This window comes from Saccostrea echinata, unplaced genomic scaffold, assembly GCF_033153115.1.
Source record: "Saccostrea echinata isolate AGI-Se365-2 ecotype Australia unplaced genomic scaffold, CSIRO_AGI_Sech_v1 ptg000025l, whole genome shotgun sequence".
Taxonomy (NCBI): domain Eukaryota; kingdom Metazoa; phylum Mollusca; class Bivalvia; order Ostreida; family Ostreidae; genus Saccostrea; species Saccostrea echinata.
Window position 1 is genome coordinate 24,962,127 of NW_026889774.1, and position 20,540 is coordinate 24,982,666.

At 33.5% G+C, this 20,540-nt stretch overlaps 3 protein-coding genes across 5 annotated transcripts in view; 1 reads left to right on the forward strand and 2 right to left on the reverse strand.

Annotated features, from left to right (window-relative positions):
- Nucleotides 1–20,540, forward strand: part of LOC133192256 (A disintegrin and metalloproteinase with thrombospondin motifs adt-2-like) — a 435,058-nt gene that overhangs the window by 92,174 nt on the left and 322,344 nt on the right. The gene's annotated exons all lie outside the window — the stretch shown is intronic.
- LOC133192258 (tubulin-specific chaperone cofactor E-like protein) overlaps nucleotides 1–20,540 on the reverse strand; it is a 479,266-nt gene that overhangs the window by 39,983 nt on the left and 418,743 nt on the right. The gene's annotated exons all lie outside the window — the stretch shown is intronic.
- LOC133192368 (uncharacterized) lies at nucleotides 4,665–16,088 on the reverse strand. The gene is made up of 7 exons (XM_061328384.1): nucleotides 15,887–16,088; nucleotides 15,467–15,763; nucleotides 7,897–8,067; nucleotides 5,350–5,371; nucleotides 5,050–5,169; nucleotides 4,941–4,953; nucleotides 4,665–4,679 (listed from the first exon to the last, which is right to left on the reverse strand). The coding sequence occupies exons 1-7, from the start codon at nucleotides 16,086–16,088 to the stop codon at nucleotides 4,665–4,667; spliced, it is 840 nt and encodes a 279-aa protein (XP_061184368.1).

Here is a 20,540-nt window from a genome sequence, read left to right on the forward strand (position 1 = left end):
TGCCAGGGCTCTTCATCAAATCTCACAGATCACTGTCACATAACATTTGATGCCAGTGCGGCTTTGGGGAGAAATACATGTAAGGAGATACCTATAGCTGTTTCTTTAAACAGTTAAAATATTGCACCTTTTACATACAGTATTATTTTATATCGCCTACCTATTATAATGCATTTCTTCTCTGTGCATGATGTTTATTTTCTTGATTTCTACAGTAAATTTAGTTTTTCAAGGGACTGTTTTGATATCCTTCGTTCGGAATGAAACTTTTAAATTAAAAACCCATTCTTTGTATTATATATCCTTCTTTAATCTCTTAGAAGTTTGATAGTAATATCATGTTGTAAATTTTGAATTTACTAGGGGGAGGTAAATGCAAAATTTACAACATAATAGTTATCATGTTGTAAATTTTGCATTTACCTCCCCCTAGTAAATTCAAAATTTACAACATGATAGTAAATATACACATTCAGTGTTCATATTAAAGAATACAACACATCTATTTTGCTCATGTTACACACCTCTTATACATAAGAGGAATTGTTTAAGAGTACATGTAAATCGTTCTTTCTCGAACTGACGGTTCCTCTTTTTCTAGACATGTTATTTGACAATAATACTAGTACTATTTTGTTCATGCAAAACAACTAATTAAATGAACATTTTCAATCTGAACTCAATTCCGATTTGATCCCTAATGAGGACTGAGTCAAACGATAATGCAAACCATGATTACACTGTATATAATTATAACAGTTAAAAAGTACATGTTTTTCCCTTTCCAGGCACGTATAATCTATTCTATAATAGTTTTTAAGGGGGAAGCCAGAAAAAAAATTCAACTTGTCTTACCTACTTTGACAAACAAGAAAAATAATTTTTAAAAAAAATCCAAAATCGAAAATCGTATTTTTAAGGGGGGGGGGGAGGGGGAGGAAGTGGTGGTGGTGGGGGGAGGGGGTTAGAGTCCAATCTTTTTCATAACCATATTTTTATTCATACATTATCACATTATCCTGATTTGATTATACTGCAACCAAAAAGTGGGGAAGTGGGGGAAGGGGGGTGGGGCTGCCTTTTAATGAACATTTTCAACATTAAAAATTACGTAACTTTGGAAAAAAGTGAGTGGGACGGGGGATCTCCCGATACTAAATGCGTGTTTCCCAATTAAATAATTTCGACTTTCAATTTAATGTAAAATAAAGCTTTATTTTATCCGAAATAGTTCAATAAAGTATTACCTTTGTATGTATATCCAAAGTAAATAATCCTGAATTTCAAAGAAAAATAAAGTATCAAACTTTGTGCTAACTTTTTAATCCAAGACTCCTTTCTACAGACCTGTAAATCGAAATTGTTTCTATTGCATTTGATTAACTGCGAACAGAAAAATATATCAGGTTACGATTTATATGATTAAAAAAACTTCCGTCTTTAAGTATAGAAAATCACTTAATGATCTCATGCCCCTTTCTCATTATACACGAAGTCTATCAAGTAAACCTATTTCTAGCTTATATTCAGGATTTAAAGAATAAATGTATATTTTTCGCTGAAGAAAAAGTTATACGTAAAAGGAAATATTTTAAGTCTTCCTTGTCATATCTATATATACATGTAGCCTATATACCCCGTTAACATGCACATACCCCGTTAACACGGCCAAGATTTACACAAATAAGATGCTTCGTCCATCTCTATCACCATGATCTCAAGATTATGAGACGCTTTATAGAGATTGCCTTTACCCAAAAAAGTTCATTTAATTAACTCACTTGTACTCGCAGAGACGATTAATTTTTTAAACAATTTTTATTTATTTTTTTTTTTTTTATAAATTTTTATTATTATTATTATTTTGTGCAGAGGGGGAGTGATAAGAGTCGAAAGCACGAACCCCATTACCACTCTTTTAATGTATCAGTGTCTCTATAAAGCATCGGTGCTGTCTATAATTAGGACTTATTTATACGGTAAATATACAAACTGTAGCATAAAATTTGATTATAATTTTGCTTTAGTAAATGAACATATAGACTATACTCAGCAAAGGCAGATCCGGCGCCACGCGTGCGCCCCCGCCCCCGTTTGAATTTTTTTTTTTGGATATTTTGTTTGTATTATCATAAAATCAAGGGAAAAAAAATCTCTTATGTGTTAGAATTCGTCAGTTTATGGGGCTTCGGGACCCGGATCCCCACCAGAGCTTTTCCCAGGAACCGCTAGGGGCTTCGATGCAGCCCCCAGACCCCTTGCCTTCTACTGCGCCCCCCCCCCTTTGTGATATTCCTGGATCCGCCACTGCTAGGTGTAAATTCGCAGAGAGAAGGACACAAGTAAATTTATTCATTTGTATTAAAAAATAGTTGTGTGAAAATTGAAAATTTTGCCATAAATGGGGTAATATGTTTATAGAGGAGTATCTGAGATAATAGACACAATATAATTATATGATATATATAAGTATAAACACTTTTAAAAAATAACATCATGTACTTATATATAATGATCTTATTGATTACGTTAAGAACTAAAAACACTTTTTTAAAAAAAAAGGAATGAATAACTAGATTTAATTTAGAAGATATTTAGAAGATATTTTATTAGAATCAGAAACAAAGTTCTTATAAAACTTACAATTTCCACGCTACTCGTATAATACAATTGAATTGTCAATACTAGTATTTGAAGGAAGACATATTGTACAATCATAAAGATTAAGCAGCCAAACAAAAAGAATTAACTCCGTGTATCATTACAGTATCAAAAGAAATATTTTTTTATCCCATCAGTTGATTTACAAGGTCAAAATTTTCACATTTTACAAAGACATTACTGCAATTTCTTTGATGACAAAATGCCCCGCCTCTTTCCTAATTTTAAGATAACTCTATACACAAAAGAATAAGAAAAACACACACATGCATTTGTACAATCTTAGCTGTAAAAATTGTGGAGCAAATTTTTTCCAAGGTCAAAGATAACCGGAATGCCAGTATCATTAAGATCAAATGTCCTAGACTTTCGTACTTCTTCATTAAAAAAAAAAATAAACATTAAGATAACAATAACCAACCAGAGTAACTTGATAATCATAATTTAAAAGTCACATGTTTATTAGATTATCAATAACATAAAAACATAAAAAAAAATTAAATATAAAAATCAAAGAAAATGATCATAACCGAATCCAAGCAAAATAATAAAATTCTATGTTATATTCTCCCTCACTATGTTCGTCCGAATATAAAACAATTATATTCGAAGTATGATAGTAATGAAAAGAACTCATATGTTAGGAATGGTACTCGCTATAACCTTTTATTTTGCATTGCCTTATATAATTATAATATTGATTCAGTCTATTATAAATAAATTTTTCATTAATCAATACATTGAGAACCGTAAACATACATAAAATATCAAATACATAATGTTTATCTCATTTTTAAATATACGTGTATACCCGTAGGTTATAGCGAGACTCGATAATCGAACATGAATGAGTGAGGATATATATAGTATGTGATCACGTGATAAGTATGGAATGCAACGAATTTAATTTTATAAATTACCAGTTCACGTTGTGCCGCTAAGGCCATTTACAATAGTATTAAAGGAGGATGATGATGATCAGTTATTTTTTAAAAAGAACACAATTTGTAAAAGAAAACTTAAAGAGAAATACATGCGTTCAAAATACTCATGAAGCTACAGGGATCCTCCTTCCCGATCCAAACTCTCCCCAAGCACACAATCAGAGTTACCTTTCTTCGTCCTCATGCATTATTCAAAGAAACTAATCTTTCTTGCTCCAAGGCACGCAGCACCCCCCCCCTTTCAAAATAAAGGTGGTAAAAGCAAGCACAAAAATGCAGCATTTTAATCTTTCCACGGATCTACCTCGAATTAACTCTTCCTTCAAGCTTTACCAAAGCATGTCTTTTCCTAAACTTCAAATCCGAACAATTTAAAAAAAAAATAACTTGCAGGCAGACAAAAGGACTGGCAGAGAAACACTGGTAAAAGATGTAAATTCCCTCCACCTTCGTCGCCGGAGTTGATACTAAACTACAGGAATTAAGAGCTAAATTTATTCCAAATTTGGACCCAGAGGAAAGGAGTTTATAGCTAGGTAATACAAAAGAATTACACTTGTACAAATAATGAGCATTTACGCCTAACCATATGTAATATACGGAAAGATTAAGGACATATATATTTTGCAAATTTATATGTTGCATATCAAAGTATCGTGACAATATCAATAAAATAAGCTAGTTGCGTTTTTGTAATTTTATGAACCTCGAGTTCTTTTTCTGGACGTTTTTACTAAATATTCACTCAGTTTGGTGATCAATGATTTTTCTTCATTAATCATTCACCATATAACTTTATAAATAGGCATCCCAGTCCCTTGTTTTGCGAGTCATGTATATGTAAAGGTCAATACTTTGGACAAAAACGAGCACTGTTCGAAGGAAAATAAATGTATTTCGATCAAACAATTTCCAAAGAATAAATATTTTTCTATAATGTGCATGTAAAATAATGGCTTCAATAATCTGCTTCAATTTTACAATCTGACAAACTGCATACTTCTTGGGATATAGCATTAGAAGACAGTCATACGTCATACTTTGAACCGAGTGACGTTCTCATATATTGGAGAGCTGAAAAGTAATACAGATACATAAATTATAATTCACAAATCATTAATCATCAATAATTATATATATATATATATATATATATATATATATATATATATATATATATATATATATATATATATATATATATATATATATATATATAAAAGGAAAATAAAACTTAATAAAATTTCAGTAGATGCATTGTTTAAAAACTAAAAGTTGCTTCTTACCCACTCGTAAAAATAAGTGATTATTTTTTAAGATTAAGAATAGACATACCTTTTCTTTCTTCCTGAAAATGATTAATGAAATTTATAATAATAGATAACAATAATTCTTTTAGCAGATCGATGGATGATATTTTTATATACATGTTGTTATAGGAAACCTGGAAAATGTGTTACATGTAGACAATGTGATTGTACCTTTCCGCTTCTTTTTCTTGTGAGATTGGACGACTTCATAAGTACGGTCCTCTATAAATGTGATGGTCCTGTCGTCATTTTGTCTTTTGAAAATTGCAAAAATTGTAAAAGTATGAAAATTGAATACCTTGGTATTTTACTTGTTAAAAATCGACTTTCTACCCAACTCATTTCCACTTTCAAATGAAATACTTTACCATTTGTATAATTATTTAAAAGTTATCAAAATTATTTAAATATTTCATATATATATATCAGATTACCTGACTTTTGGTTGAGGTGGAGCTGAAAAAAAATATGTTATAAGGCTTAAGTAAGTTTTCTGAAAAACACTCAACAATGAATATTATGTTGTAATTTTCATATAATCATATTCATGTTCTCTGTATCTTTAAGAAAATCATAATCAATGTAGATATGAGTTTGATTAAAGGCGTTAATTATAGAGATACTAGATGAAATCCCGCGCAAGCGCAGGAAATTTAATTTATACCACTACCGACAGAAAATGTATTGTAGTTCTCTATTGACAGCCTACAGGCTTATAGCAGGAACAAATACTTTGTTCAAAATTCCGCATGAAGTAGATTTACCTATCCTACCCCCCCCACCCCCCACCCCGTTTTTTGTGTTTGTTTTATTTTTTGTTTTGTTTTTTTTTAACTTGAAAAATAGCAATTTCATTAATTGACATTTATTGTGAAACCTGTTACACTACGTTATGGATATTGTACTACAGATGCTCTTATTTCATTTCCGTCAAGGATAAAAGCAACGAATATGCACATTTTACTAATAAATTGATTGGGTGGGGTGGGGTGGGGGGATTCACAGGTACTTGGGTCTTGGTTTATAAATATGTTTGTACCTTATTGATATGTAAAAATGTACTTTACATTTTTACCTATAAATAAGGTATATACATATTTATAAACCAAGAACCAAGTACCTGTGTAAAAATTAGCTTTTAACGCCCTATGAATAGGCTGAGTATTTGATACAAAAGACTAAGCTGCAATAATGTAGCCCTCTCCGATTTTTTTTTCTTTTGATCTGATATTTTCTAGCCTCTCTCTCTGCCCCCCCCCCCCCCGAAAAAAAAGGAGAGGGCCACATTATTGCAGCTATAAAAGATTGTATTCAGAAATTAACTGTGCATTGATTAAAGCGAAAATTTTACATCTTTAATTGTATTTGAACAATACCTTATTCATTAATTTTCTCTTTTCATGTAAGCAAGTTTATTACGAAGTACAAATAGTACTTCGGGTTCGTTGCCACGATGCTCTCAGTAAGGAATATATACAAATTTTACCGATAAATTTATTAGGAAAACCTACTACATACATGTATATGTAATAGTCTTTCGATATGTAATTTTATTCACAACTTATAGTGTTATCAGTGATTAACCATTATACCAATTATGACCAATTAAACAAAAGCTTTTTATGGTCATGTAGCTAAAATCGCCTCGTTTTTTCCTTAACATCGGGCTCGATGCTCTAGAAGCTTCCGTCAATATAAAGATCAGTGAATGACGAAAATATTTTGCACATTTCCCTTTTTAATCGGTTATCACAACTTATTTCTTTTATATCATTTAAATCGAGTTTTGATTGAATAATTCAGTGATGACGTTTTATGTAATAAATAAACGATTGCTTGTTGTCAGTTTCATTAAAAATTGCCAGTAACTTAGATCCGCCAACCGGAAACGCCACCGTACTCACGTTTTGGCTATTTTATGGCTGTTTATAGAAAATGAAAGTAGACTTTTAATTTAATGTACGATACTTACTATGCGAGTGAAATCTAAATATAGTTTACGGACATCAGCTTGTATCTAGTGTATTGTTAGAGGAGTAAGTAAGAACTCTGGTGCACCCGTTTCGGAGTTTATTTGCAAAATTTATTAATTTATAAGTATAGATATGCAGTTATCTTCATATATATATAGAGAGAGAAAGCACTACAAAAATCAACAACACTGTATATCCTAAGTGTCGGATCTACTAAATAGATACAAGGTCAAGGATGGAAATTTATATAAAGCACTAAAAATGACCAACGACACGAACAATAGAAATTGTCAAATTTTCGGGACGCCTTGTCCCTTCCTCAGGACAAAGAAAAAAGTTAAGAAGTCATAAAAACAAAGGAAATAGAAAAACAAAAACGGCTAGCACTACTACTAAACTATCAAATACTATTTATTTACAATGTTACATGTTGAATTTGAATTTTATAATCAGTTGTAAAGAAATAAATCCGGACCGCTATGAAATGCGTCCGGTCTCTCGGGTGTACTCTGGTGAAGTGCGATTTACATAATTGAACGAATTAATTATAATTATTATATATATATATAATTTGCTAATATGGAAAAAAAACCTTGAATTATATTTATTGTGGTCCTAATGTATATATTTCATTTTTTCAGTATGATCAGAATTCCAACAAGACTGCCACATGAATTATACTAGTATATAATTTAGTACAAAACCACTTTATTTGAACATTCTAATCAAACTATATGATATAAACCAGAACGTAACTTACAATAAGTGACTATGAATGCTTTCTGTAGAAAACAATATAGCCAGGAGTATACATGTATTTTCACCTTTGAAGTCTTTCCAGAGGAATATTTAATTAAATGTAGTCCCTGAAACTAAGTCTGTTATAATTTAAAGTATTTATGCTTATTACACATTGACGGTGTATCAATAGCAAGTCGTTTTCTAACAAATCAATAAAATTAATTTTAAAAAGATACCTTTAAAATTCCGTTTATAAAAAATATTTACCTGTGCATCTCGAATTCCTGAACAAATCATGAAAGTGTATCCATTGCTGCCAATTTAGTGGTCTTTTTCTGACATTTTTTACCAAAATGGCCAGAAACATTGTAACCAAGACTGTTGAGAGTACAGATGTTGTTGTTACGAATGTGGCAACAGAGAAACAAGTATTATCGCCTATAAAATAAATCAAACATGAAGAAACAAGCGTGGCTTAAAAAGAAATTGGTGTAACTGTCGTTGACAAGCTTAGGCCTGAGAACGCGTGACCTTAATATTTATTATTTTTTGCAAAAAAAAAAAAAAAAAAAAATTACACGCAACATTTAATGATGAAAAAACAAAATCGTTTCCCGTATAACGGGATTTATTAGCGATAATCCAATTTTCGCTTTCTTTGTGAACAGTTTTAGATCGCAAGAAAGAGAAATAAATTCACATAAGTTTTCAACCGTTTACTGTATAGATTATATTACTTAGATAACTTTAATAAACCACAATTACTAGGAACGTATCATAGTATAGTTCAAAACATAAATGATGGTAAATCATGTTGTATGGTTTTTTGTGATCTTTCAAAGGCTTTTTAAAAACTTAAGGTATATCTAGTGATCTTCTCCAATGGTTTTCCAGCTTTCTTTGTCAAAGGTCACAAAAAGTTATGTACAAGGATCTGTTATCATCAAACAAGATATTTTTGGAGGTGTACCACAGGGTTCTGTTTTAGGACCACTATTATTTTTCATCTATATAAATGATGTTGCTGAAAATATTATTTCAATGTGTAGATTGTTTGTGGATGATGATTCCCTTAAATAATTACATGAGGGAGGAGTCGCCATAATGATCAGCCAGCAGGCAGTGAAATCACTCATGGAATGGACACCCATCAGCAAGAGAATCATAACAGCACGATTCTATACAAAATACAGGAGAGTGTCGGTGATCCAAGCTTATGCGCCAAATAATGAAAAGGATGAAGAAGAAAAGGACCAATTCTATCAGGAGCTACAAGAGACTTTGGATGGATGCAACAAGAACGACATCATAATTATCATGGGGGATCTCAACGCCAAGGTAGGGAGTGATAACAACGGGTACGAAAGAACTATGGTATCCATGGACTAGGTATACAAAATGAGAATGGAGAAAGACTGTGTAAATTTTGTCAGACCAACAGACTTTTAATCACAGGAACATTGTTCCCCCATAAAGATACTGTATCCACAAAGCAACAAGAGTGTCTAATACTGGAATAGCAAAAAACCTGATTGACCACCTTCTCATTAGTAGGTAGTGGAGATCTTCTGTTCTTGACACCAAAGTCCAGAGGGGCGGGGATGCCAACAGCGACCGCTATCTAGTGAAGACCAGAATCAGGCTACGCCTCAGCACACACAAGAACAAGAAGAAACCAAGACTGGAAGTAGAGCGCCTCAAAAACAAAGAATTGAAAACCAAGTTAAATGACTGCGTCATATTAGAAGAACACAAGGAAGAGAATTAAAGATATCGAGAAAATGTGGGAGCAGCAGAGAATGGCATATGTGAATTCAGCAGAGGAAATACTCGGCTTCAGGAAAGGCAGAAGCAAGCTTTGGATCAGCAAAAACACCTGGAAGGTGATAGACGAAAGAAAAGACATCAAGACAAAGATAGAAAGTGCAAAATCAGAAAGAGTCAAGACTAGACTGAAGGAAACCTACAGGGTGAAAGACAAAGCAGTCAAGAAAAGTGCGAGAGAGGACAAGAGGAGGTGGATGGCAGAGAAAGCTGAGCGAGCACAGAAAGCGGCCGAGAACGGGAGACAGAAGGGACTTTACAGCATCGTAAAGCAGCTGACAAGAAAGCGTAATAGACAAACAGCAGAAGTGAAAAGCAAGGATGGGGAGCTGTTGAAGAATAAAGAAGTGAGGCTTGTCAGATAGAGGGAACACTTTGAGGAAGCGCTTAATAGGGACACTCCAGAGTCACCACCACAAGATGAGCATGGAAAGGGTGAGGAGCTAGACATCTCAGTTGAGCCACCCACTACACAGGAAATAAGGGCTGCACTGAAGACGCTTCGGAATGGGAAGGCCCCTGGAACAGATCAAATAACATCAGAAATGCTAAAGGCAGACCTCGATCAGACCAGTCAGGAACTGAAGCACACCTTTGACAAGATATGGAAGGAGGAGAAGGTGCCCAAAGAATGGACCAAGGGATTGATCTGCAAAATTCTGAAGAAAGGCAAGTTACAGGACTGCAACAACTGGAGGGGGTGGTGACATTGCTGCCCCTAGCCAGCAAAGCACTCAGCAGAATCCTCATCAACAGAATAAAGGCCGGTGTAACGACGAAAAGTGACCCCCGTAGAATATTGACCGGGGGGTAATTTTTCTACGTAGAAATTCGACCCCCTGGTCAATATTCTACGTAGAAAAATGACCCACTTTTTTTTGGAGAAATTATGTCCTGGGGGTCATTTTTCTCTGTGTGGGTTGTAGAAAAATGACCCCGTAGAATAATGAGCCTGTGTCCTTTTTTTAATACAAAAAACTGGTTCTGGTAAGAATATTCTTGTTAGGCAAATACATAGGGGTGCAGCCTAAAAGCTTTAAAGTTTAAATAACAAAAGGTTATACTTTACCTTATGTGTACATCAATAATACAAGATCTTTTATCCCATTAAAGGAAAACAAATAACTAGGCTATTATGATGCTCGATGACTATGAGAGCAAAAATGTTCTTAGATTTGTTTTATCACATTTTATAAAATAAGTTTCCACTATCGTCATTTAAAAAAAACAAGATTTTTTACCTAGCCGGTGTCAGAAAGAGAAACTTATATAAGAATAAAAAATGCCTGGTTACTGTGTATTATTGTAATGATCCTCTTTAAATTTTACTCTGGGTAAATAATGTAAAAAAGAATGAAAATAAAGTCTCAAGTTTTTTTTTCTTCAGAAGTTACAAGGATTAATGTTTTCGAACCCTACCGAAATAAATTTGCGTGAAAAAAGGAAAATTGTTAAGAAAATTAGATCTGATATATATCTTTGATTTTCTAGTATAAAACTTCTCATAAAAATATAAGGAAGATCAAATTTGTGTAAAAATAACAGACAGGACTAAATCAATATTCCTCTTATATTCGATCTCAGGGACACAAAAAATGGTTTGCTCAAAATCTTTACCAATGTCGTTTGCTAGTGTCAACAAAGCCTAAACAAAATGAGGCTTAGTTTCTCTGCCTAATTTACCTATTTTCATCTACATATTCAGTCATTTTTATATTGTGACGTCACAAACGTGGAGCAAACATCCGGGGCCATTAAACTTAGATGAGCTCACTTTTGTCTCAGTCTCACTTTTCTACTATTAATTCCTTCGGTAAAAGTGAGACTGAGATCAAAAGTGAGCTCGTCTAAGTTTTATGGCTACGGAGCCTGCTATTTATATAATAACATGTTTATGACTAAATGTGTGCCAAATTTCATTTTGATCTGAACTGTGGTTTTATAAATAAAGAGATAGTTCACGAACTTTTTAATCACCCCTCGTAGTTCCCTAAAAATATAAAAAAAAAATGTGCACATATAAATTTAAGAACATAAAATAGAACAATCATATCCAAAAATACTTTGATTTACTATAGTAAAAACTTTGATACTGCATTAAACTATAGTTAAGTTTGGTAAACTTTAGGGGTTTTTTTTGTTAGAAACTATTAGTGTTTTTCATATAGCGATCGTGATACAAACAATATACATGTGTATATAGTGTTTCATAGTTAATGTTATTTAGATACATTCGTTTTTTTTTCCCTACGATACAGATAATATTCTACGGACAATAAATGCACTGTAAATACACAAATTACAGGGGAAACAAGAAATCTATGAGCCAGTGCTCTCTAATGATACCCAACCCGCACAGACAGACGGACAAGATTTGTACCAAAATGAATACCACTGTATAGCATGCCGAACCAAAGAGTGTGTTAAAATTTCAAGCATCTGCGATGAGTTGTTGCAGAGAAAACTGCAACGAAAAAAATGTTTCGGACAGACAGACAGACATAAACACTCACCTCCACACACAACAGAGAGATTCGCAGGGTAAAAGGTATATACACCCATTTCCTTCGGGGTTAATCATATTCATGTAATAAATAAGGATAAAAGAACCTAAAAGAGGGAAAAAGATACTTCATGATATTAAAAAGGAAGCACTAATTACAGTTGATGATAGCATACCGACCCTCCCCAACTTCGGATAAATGCATATCACATCTCATTTCTAAAGGTTTAATAATAAAATATAGTGAAAAAGTAGGGGGTCATTTTTCAACGTGTGTAGAATTACCGGCCTGGAAGGGTTTTCTACGGTCGAAAAATGACCCTACTTGCCGTAGAAAATTGACCGGGGGTCATTTTTCTATGGAGAAATTTGACCCCCCGGTCAATATTCTACGGGGGTCACTTTTCGTTGTTACACCGGAGTTGACCACCACCTTAGGAAAGAACAGGCAGGGTTCCAGAGAGGGAGGGGACTATCAATAAGATCTTCATCCTCAGGAACATCCTGGAGCAAGTCAACGAGTGGAATGCTACCCTGTACATCCATTTTGTGGATTTTGAGAAAGCGTTCGATTCGGTGCACAGAGACAGCCTTTTGGGTTATCATGAAGTAATATGGAAAAAACTGATTAAGATGGTCAAAGCCCTGTATGACGATTTTCAGTTTTCTGTAATTGACGACAATGAGACCACAGCCTCTTTCCCTGTGATGATCGGCGTCAAACAAGGATGCTGTATGTTAGGTTTCTTGTTCCTCTTGGTGATAGACTGGGTGATGCTACAGACAGTCAGAGAAGAGAGAACGGGAATTCGATGGGTCTTTAACACTATGCTTGAAGACCTCGACTTTGCGGAGGACATTGCCCTTCTGTCATCAACAATGAACCATCTTCAGTCCAAGACAACAAAACTGGAAGACAACTCAGCAAAAGTTGGGATGGAGCTGAATGCCAAGAAGTGCAAAGTGATGAAGATAAACAGCAGGAGTGAATCCAGCCTGATAGCCGGAAACAGCAAAGCCGAAGAGGTGGACAGCTTCACTTACCTTGGCGTCAATGTCACCAAGGACGTTGGAGGTACTGGTTACATCAGGAAGAGGATAACATTGGCCGGCGCATCCTTCAGAAGGCTAGCCAACATCTGGAAGCCCACAGACATCAGTAGAAAGATCAAAGTCTTCCTCTTTAAGAGCCTGGTCCTCTCCGTATTGTTATATGGATGTGAGACTTGGAAGCTTACCAAGGCAGAGGAAAAGAGGATTGACATCTTTCAGACCAAGTGGCTCAGAAGGATTCTCAAGGCCAGATGGCAGCAGCATATCCCAAAGAAGACAGTTCTAGAGATGGCTGGAGCCATCAGTAGCGATGTGAGAAGGAGGAGATGAACATCGATAAAGTTTAACTTTAATTCTCAAAACATTCAATAAAACAAACTTAGAAAAACTCTTCGAATATAGTTTAAGTCAACGAATATCGTAAATACAAGTAGACTTCAGAAGAATTCGTCCTTGACCATGTTGACATATAACGACAAACGCTCTAAAATGAAAGTAGCATACCGACGACACCCTTGATTTGCTCGGGACAGAATATAGAATGTAGAAATATGAATTTGATGCTAATAAGGCAAGAGTCTGAGGTACGTTTCTCTTTTCTATCACCGACCGAGAACTGAGCTGATTTGCTTAGCATTAGGAACGACGATAATATCCTAAGAGAGATTTTAAATAAAAACTCACACTCGTGATCTGACAGTTACATAGACATAACATCCCCGTCTGTCGATCAGTCCTGTATGTCGTCAGTTTTGTTTTTATTTAATTTAAAATTTCTGTAATCGTTAAGCTAAAACAGACTAGAAGTAACGATTTGTTTCATTTTTTTTTTTACAATAAAAGCTAGGCCAAGAAAGTAGTTCCGGTTGAGAGATGTATCGATGTGTAAACTTTTTCTTGAATTCGTTCTCGTCCAATCAAAACACAGGAAATCAGCAAATAAAATTAAGATTGGAATTATTGTATATTAAATCAGGATCTGTATTATAAATGAAACAATATAAATAGTCCCTTATGTTTATGTGGAAAAAATGAAGATGTTTACCACTTCTTTTTTGCATGCAAAAATTATTCTAATGCAAGAAGTACTCTTTTTAATCGCTTGTTCACTCTTGAGCTGGTTTCTATTATTATGTGTTGATGTTAATTTGCCTTTACAGATAAATAATAGTATTTTTGCTGATGTTCATAAAATTTATTGACGAAACATATAGATTCACTAGTTGATATGTTATTTAATTGCTTTTTCACCTGTTCTAACTGCATTATTTTTCTTTTAATTTGCATGAGATATATTGTAATATATAAGGAGAGGAATTTAGTAAGTTGTTTAGAACTTGTTTCCAATCCTTTTGATGTACTCAATAAAATATGTTCAAAACAATACACCACTTGGAGAATCGCTGAAATAGGAAAACGCAAATTAAAGATCATAGTAGTGTTTTGAAATATTTTTGCTTCTGTGTTACGGAGGAAAAAACGTTACATAAGGTACGTCTTGACGAAGTTGAATTTAAGAAATTTATTTACACCACACATTTATCTAGCTTTTCTTGAAATGAATGAGAAACTCTGATACAAAAGCCAGGAAAAACTCGTCGATTTTAATGATTGTGATCCATTAATCAATTTAGTAATCTGCAGTAGAATTATATGTTGACAAATTAATGATTTTAAAGGTCATTAAAAAAAAATTAAATGTGGTGAACATTATGGCAAAAATGTAAACAACTCGATTGCACATTAAAAAAATATAGATTTCAGGATTTATAATAAATATATTTAATCATATGAATAATATTAACTCTCTAATATTTATAATTAGATAATTACCATTGTAAACATTTATGTTTATCGTTTGAGCATACTGATGTGGAGAAAAAAACAAACACGTAAACCAAACGTAATCACCCCCAACACCCCAAATAACATGGTTTTCATACGATTTGCGCAAATGAAGTCAATCACGTAATTAACAGGCCCGTAGAACGCGGGGGGGGGGGGGGTTGCCCCCTTTTTTTCTGAATGTAGTATTTTGCTGTAGTAAAATTTTCCTTTAGATGCTGGTTGCCCCACCCCCCCCCAAACTTTTTGATGTTGTAAGGTCGAGTACTGGCAAATTCTAGGATTTATTTGTCCAGTAAATTAGCTCCCTTTTTTTGCTTGTCAGATTTTTTTAGGGTGTTCCCCCCCCCCCCCCCACTTTTGAAACCGTTGCTACGGGCCTGATTAATGAAGGTGCGCCATATTCGAATTATGCCGTATTTAAATTCCAGAACTTATTTAAGAAGTGCACCTTATATTCACCTTGTAACAGTTCATACTACGTTAACCATACTACTACTTATAAAAAGGAACCGACCATTTTTAGGTTTAATGTAGAAGTCCTTTAAGCCAAATTATGAAGTTTAAGAGTAATTTTAAAAATTGGTTTCTATGAAATTGTTTATTTCTTACTTTTTATGGTTATAAACTTTTTTTGAGAAGTTTTGTTGTAAGTAACCAAGTTTAACTTTGATTGCAATCGACAGTAGCACGCCTTCTGGTGGAATTGTTTGGAGGCTATAAATGTCAACTCTGACCATGTGTCACCGTTACTCGTTTCCTTTTCTATCAGAAGATCCCCGCAGTACCAGGACCAATAGAGGCGAGGGTTTCCGGCAGAGAACACACGACAACGAAGGATAATTGGCGAGTTTTCCTCCACGTGCACCTGTGTTTTGTTGATAAGTTCAGGGAAGTCTACCGGTGCGTCTTAAAACAACAATAAGCACCAGTATATTGAACCAAATACTGTAGTAGTTACGCAAAATTAGTAATTATATCATCATTTAAGCTTTCGTATTTAAACGTGTAGATGCACATACATTTACTTACAATATACAGTGACATTTTGTGTATTTGATGGTTTATTGTAGTTAAATCTTGTACTTGTAGCCTCACAAAAACAAGATTCTCCGTTTTGCCAAGGCTCAACCGCAAACACGATCTTTGACGAGCACCCATAGTTACTAATCCTTCTTTGGGAGAGCGTTCTCTCTCCACACTTCCAGATCCAGGTTATTGGTGGGTTACCCATAGTGGAAATACGACAAATGAAAGTGAAGTAGCTTCCAACTGCCAATGATGTAAGTGATCCCGGGTTTAGTTTCGGATTGTTAGGTGGCAAATCTAAAAAGTAACTTGATTACACTTTTCTTTTACGCTTTAGATTTTCTTTTTTTCATTTTCGACAAAGATCATTTTTTTCTTGAAAGAGCATAATATATTTACAAAACTTACTAATACGAACATAAAAATAATAAATTATGTTTAGAATTTCCCGACACCGTAGATATATAAATGATATTACATAACAAAATCCATATCATGTACCATTTCAGTTTGATTAGCCCCATACAGATGTATAAGCTTTAGGACCGATTACCCGATGGTTGATACATCACATGATATGGATTTTAGTATGTAGTGTTCTATTTACCATATATTTAAAATATTTTTAAAAAAAATATGAGTCTATCTATATGTTTCAAAGTCATATAAAAATGTTGTTCCCTTCTTTGAAATGCAAAAGAGCAAAATCTGGGTCACTTGAAACTTACTTTGCAAAGAAATTTTAGTAAATGATTTGAATTGCATGACTTATTGTATATTTCAATAAATAAGTTAAATCTTTTAATGTTCCTTTTTGCATACCGGTCTGTTATGTTGTATGGGTATATGTACAGGCCGTTTATAATGGAATCTGTGTATTTTAGTAACTAAGGATATCATAAATACAAGTTAATTTAAAGCATTAAAACTATCCAAACTTTATCATAGTAAAATCTGTAATAACCTACCCATTTAATCCTTTAACTGGCAAGTTTTGAGTATCCTTATTTAATGCCTATGCTCAAAATGGGGGTGCAAAATAAAAATAATAATTGACAACTTCATTTGAATGAAAATTCCTACACTAAACTTACAAGAAAACAGTTTAACACCCCCCCCCCCCCCGGTACTAGGGAACAGTGCAAAAAGGCATTTTAAATTCTTAACTCAAAAATTTCTGTACATATAAAAGTTCTTACAAAAGACAGTAATTGTCAGCCGATCTGATATTTCATCGTATGACACATTTGTTGAATGAGACTGAGCCCTGCAGTAGCAGTTAGTGTTGTCATGTTCAGGATTAACAGTAAATTTCAGAGTAGACGACCGCTTGTTGTTATTTATGTATCTGTTGTTATCAATTGAATTTAACATGGACTTTCCAGCACAATTCCAGGTCCACTTCACAGCAGAAGGCACTGAGAGCGGCACTTTACACATTAAAGATACTTTCCGACCTTTGTACACTTCGACGGGAGTCAATGCCAAAATATCCGGGCTAGGAAGAATGTCCGTCGTCACTAAATAATTAGAAAATTAAACTCATCAAAATGCAACAAAATTGATAACTTTTTTTCCCTAGCTTTTCCATTACTGAGATCAAAAGCGAAGTCTTGGTATACACGAACTTCTAGGATTTTTTTTGTTTGTTTTTGTTTTCAAGGAGGTCTTAAATGAACAGCTATGCCGTAGGTATTTAAAAAATGTTTCAAGTTTTTTGATGCTAGTGTATAGGGTCTGTAAGATTCTCACTGTTTAATTAGACAAGTTCTCGGTAGTTTCTATAGAGTAACACAAACCAAAATCTGATGGATGAAATTGTGTTTGTAAATTACAACTAATAATTATAAATTGGATAATGGGGAGATTAGATTACGCGATACATCACTGAAAAAAAAAAAACAGTAATTTTGTGCAAAACATTATCTTAAAAAATACAATGAAAAAAGTTGCCAAAGGACAAACATGCCACTATTTCGTTAGATCAATTGCAAAATATTTCATGAATTATCACATACCTCTCGACAATAATATAATCAAAAGTACGAAGTCAAATATAAATTCTTGCATTAACATCATGAGAACTGGATTTTCTCTGATGTGTTTAAACTTCAGTTGTGTGTCATTTTACTGTCCTCACTTCAGTTTAAAGTGTATATTTTTCATCAATGCTTCACTTTCATGAAAGTTACACAAAATGAATATATATATTTTCAATTACTGTTAAGCCCATTGGTTTGTTTAAGTTTGCATGATGTAGTCTTTAAAAAAATTTTAATGTTACATTTACAGTGCAACTTTGTAATTGCCAGAAATAAATTTGAATATCTATAAAGTGCATTTTCAATGACCCTTAAAAAAGACATCAACTTAACTGAAGTGAATGACAGGCTTCCAGTGGAGGTTTGTGAAAGTAGACAGGAAAGGAATGCTTCGAATTTTTCATAGAAGTTATTTTATTTTCCATTGATGTACTGTTAATTTGCTTGTTCAAAAGGACAAACTTTTGTTTTTATAAAATTAATGTCTCAGCTTATCAAGATTTGGTAGATTAACAAAATTACCCTCTTTCGTGTGGAAATATATTTATTAAAAACTTGTTTTTAAAGTGCAGGATAGTCAGGTACTTAAGTTTGTAGTGTTAAACATGATTATGTATCCATAGCAGGGGAGGGGCATTTTCTTGCGTTAGTGTAGGGGGAGTGAATGACATTTTGTTGAACTGGCATTGGTATTGATAATGTTGGACGTTAAAAAATTTATCAAATTCTATTTGACTGAAAAAATTTAGAAAAAATTAAAGTGTAATGCTTATAAATGTTAGATGAACTAGACCTTTTATACAGCATTCATCATGTAAAACATTACTGAGTCATTTAAGTAAATGAACTTTGATTAAATTGTTGCTAAGGGAACATGGGAATATAATAGTAATAATGCAATAGTTCAGAAAGATTTTTGATAAGTTATTCTACTAGTGTAATTCAAGGCACATTTATATGCAACATATTGGCCATATAATACGACTTTGTTTGGGGTGAAATAAGAAATTGCTTCTCAAAGATGCATTTTATTTTATTTCATTAAAATAAAGTAAAGCATCTTGTATGTATGTTACTTAATTTTCACTGAATGAGAATCAAACACACAGCCTTACTGTGTTTATGTTCATTTCTATAATTTTCAAAAAATCATTAAAACTTAAAAGATAACAAAGTAATGGGTCATAATAATCACGTAGTCGACAGTCAATCTTTCTTTTTTATGTCGTTTACTTTACTTTATAACTATTGTTAATTGATAATACGTCGTCAATATATCTTATATCTAAATGTTGAGTTGAAGGCCACAGCAAGTTTTTTCTTCTTCTCATGTAGAAGTTTTTGAATAAATTCTCCTTCATATGAATACAAATATTGGTCTGCTAATAAAGGGGCGCAATTGGTACCCATGGGAATTCCAACAGGTTTTGGAAGACTGATCTCCAAAAACTACATACTTGTGTGTACAATCAAAATCATGATGTTTTTTAACAAAACAATTTCGCAAATGAGTTTTTCCAAATTCAATTTATTTTTTGAATAGTCATGTGTTTATGAATAAAATATCGTTTTTGATGTCTACATGAATGGGCGTAATTTTGATGAGAACGGTTCCTAAACAAAATTCAAAACAAGCACGTAGGGGGAAGCCTCACTATTGTTAGTTAGGGGAGAAGAGTTACTATATAGACCCCCCCCCCCCCACCGCCAAAGGAAAACACACTTTATACCATCTTCCGGGGATGGGGTATCACTATGAGGAAAGTCTCACTTTATTTATCGGATATTGTGACGTTACCCGTATCGCACAGTATGGAATCGGTGTATTTAGTAATTACTTATCTAAATAAGTGAGGGAGGGGTGAGGGGGCAACTGGCTTTCAAACGAATTTTCCATACAAAATTTACAGCAAAAAAGGGGAAGGATGGTGCGACAAGCCTATGCAAAAGGGCTTTTAATTCATAATTTGAGAATTATCGTACATATAAAAAGTTTCAAGATTACAAAAGACAATAATTGTCAGCCGATCTAATATCTCATTGTATGAAACATTTGTTGAATCAGACTGAGTCCTGCAGTAGCAGTTAGTGTTGTCATGTTCAGGATTAGCTGCAGAACTGTAGCTCTCTGGTTGAGAAAATTCGGACAGATCTGTCCGAATTTTCTCAACCAGAGAGCTACAGTTCTGCAGCTAGTTCAGGATTAACAGTAAATGTCAGTATAGACGACCGCTTGTTGTTATTTATGTCTCTGATTGAATTTGACATGGACTTTCCAGAATAATTCCAATTCCACTTTACCGCAATTCGAACTGATGGCGGCACTACACACTTTAGAGACATCTTCCGGTGTTCGTACACTTCGACAGGGGACAATGCTAAAATTTCCGAGCGTGGAAGAGTGTCATCATAACTAATAAATAAGAGAACAGATTGCAACAAAAAATAAAACTTGCCTAGCTTTGCAATTATTTGACATCAAAATCTTCTTACATATTTATTGTTTTTAGGAGGCCTTAAGCCTTGGCTAATATTCTTAATTAATAAAAGCTATGATTTAAAGAGACACAGTGAATTGTAATCACTTATTTCCTTACTGATATTTCAATCATTAA

What these genes read in the sequence shown, in the direction of transcription:
- LOC133192368 (XM_061328384.1), bottom strand. Translation starts at nt 16,088, where the DNA reads ATGGGTAACCCACCAATAACCTGGATCTGGAAGTGTGGAGAGAGAACG. An exon ending in ACAAAATGTCACTGTATATT is followed by an intron (nt 15,764 to 15,886) that starts GTAAGTAAATGT and finishes TGTTGTTTTAAG; the next exon opens with ACGCACCGGTAGACTTCCCT. An exon ending in CCACCTCAACCAAAAGTCAG is followed by an intron (nt 5,170 to 5,349) that starts GTAATCTGATAT and finishes AATTTTCAAAAG; the next exon opens with ACAAAATGACGACAGGACCA.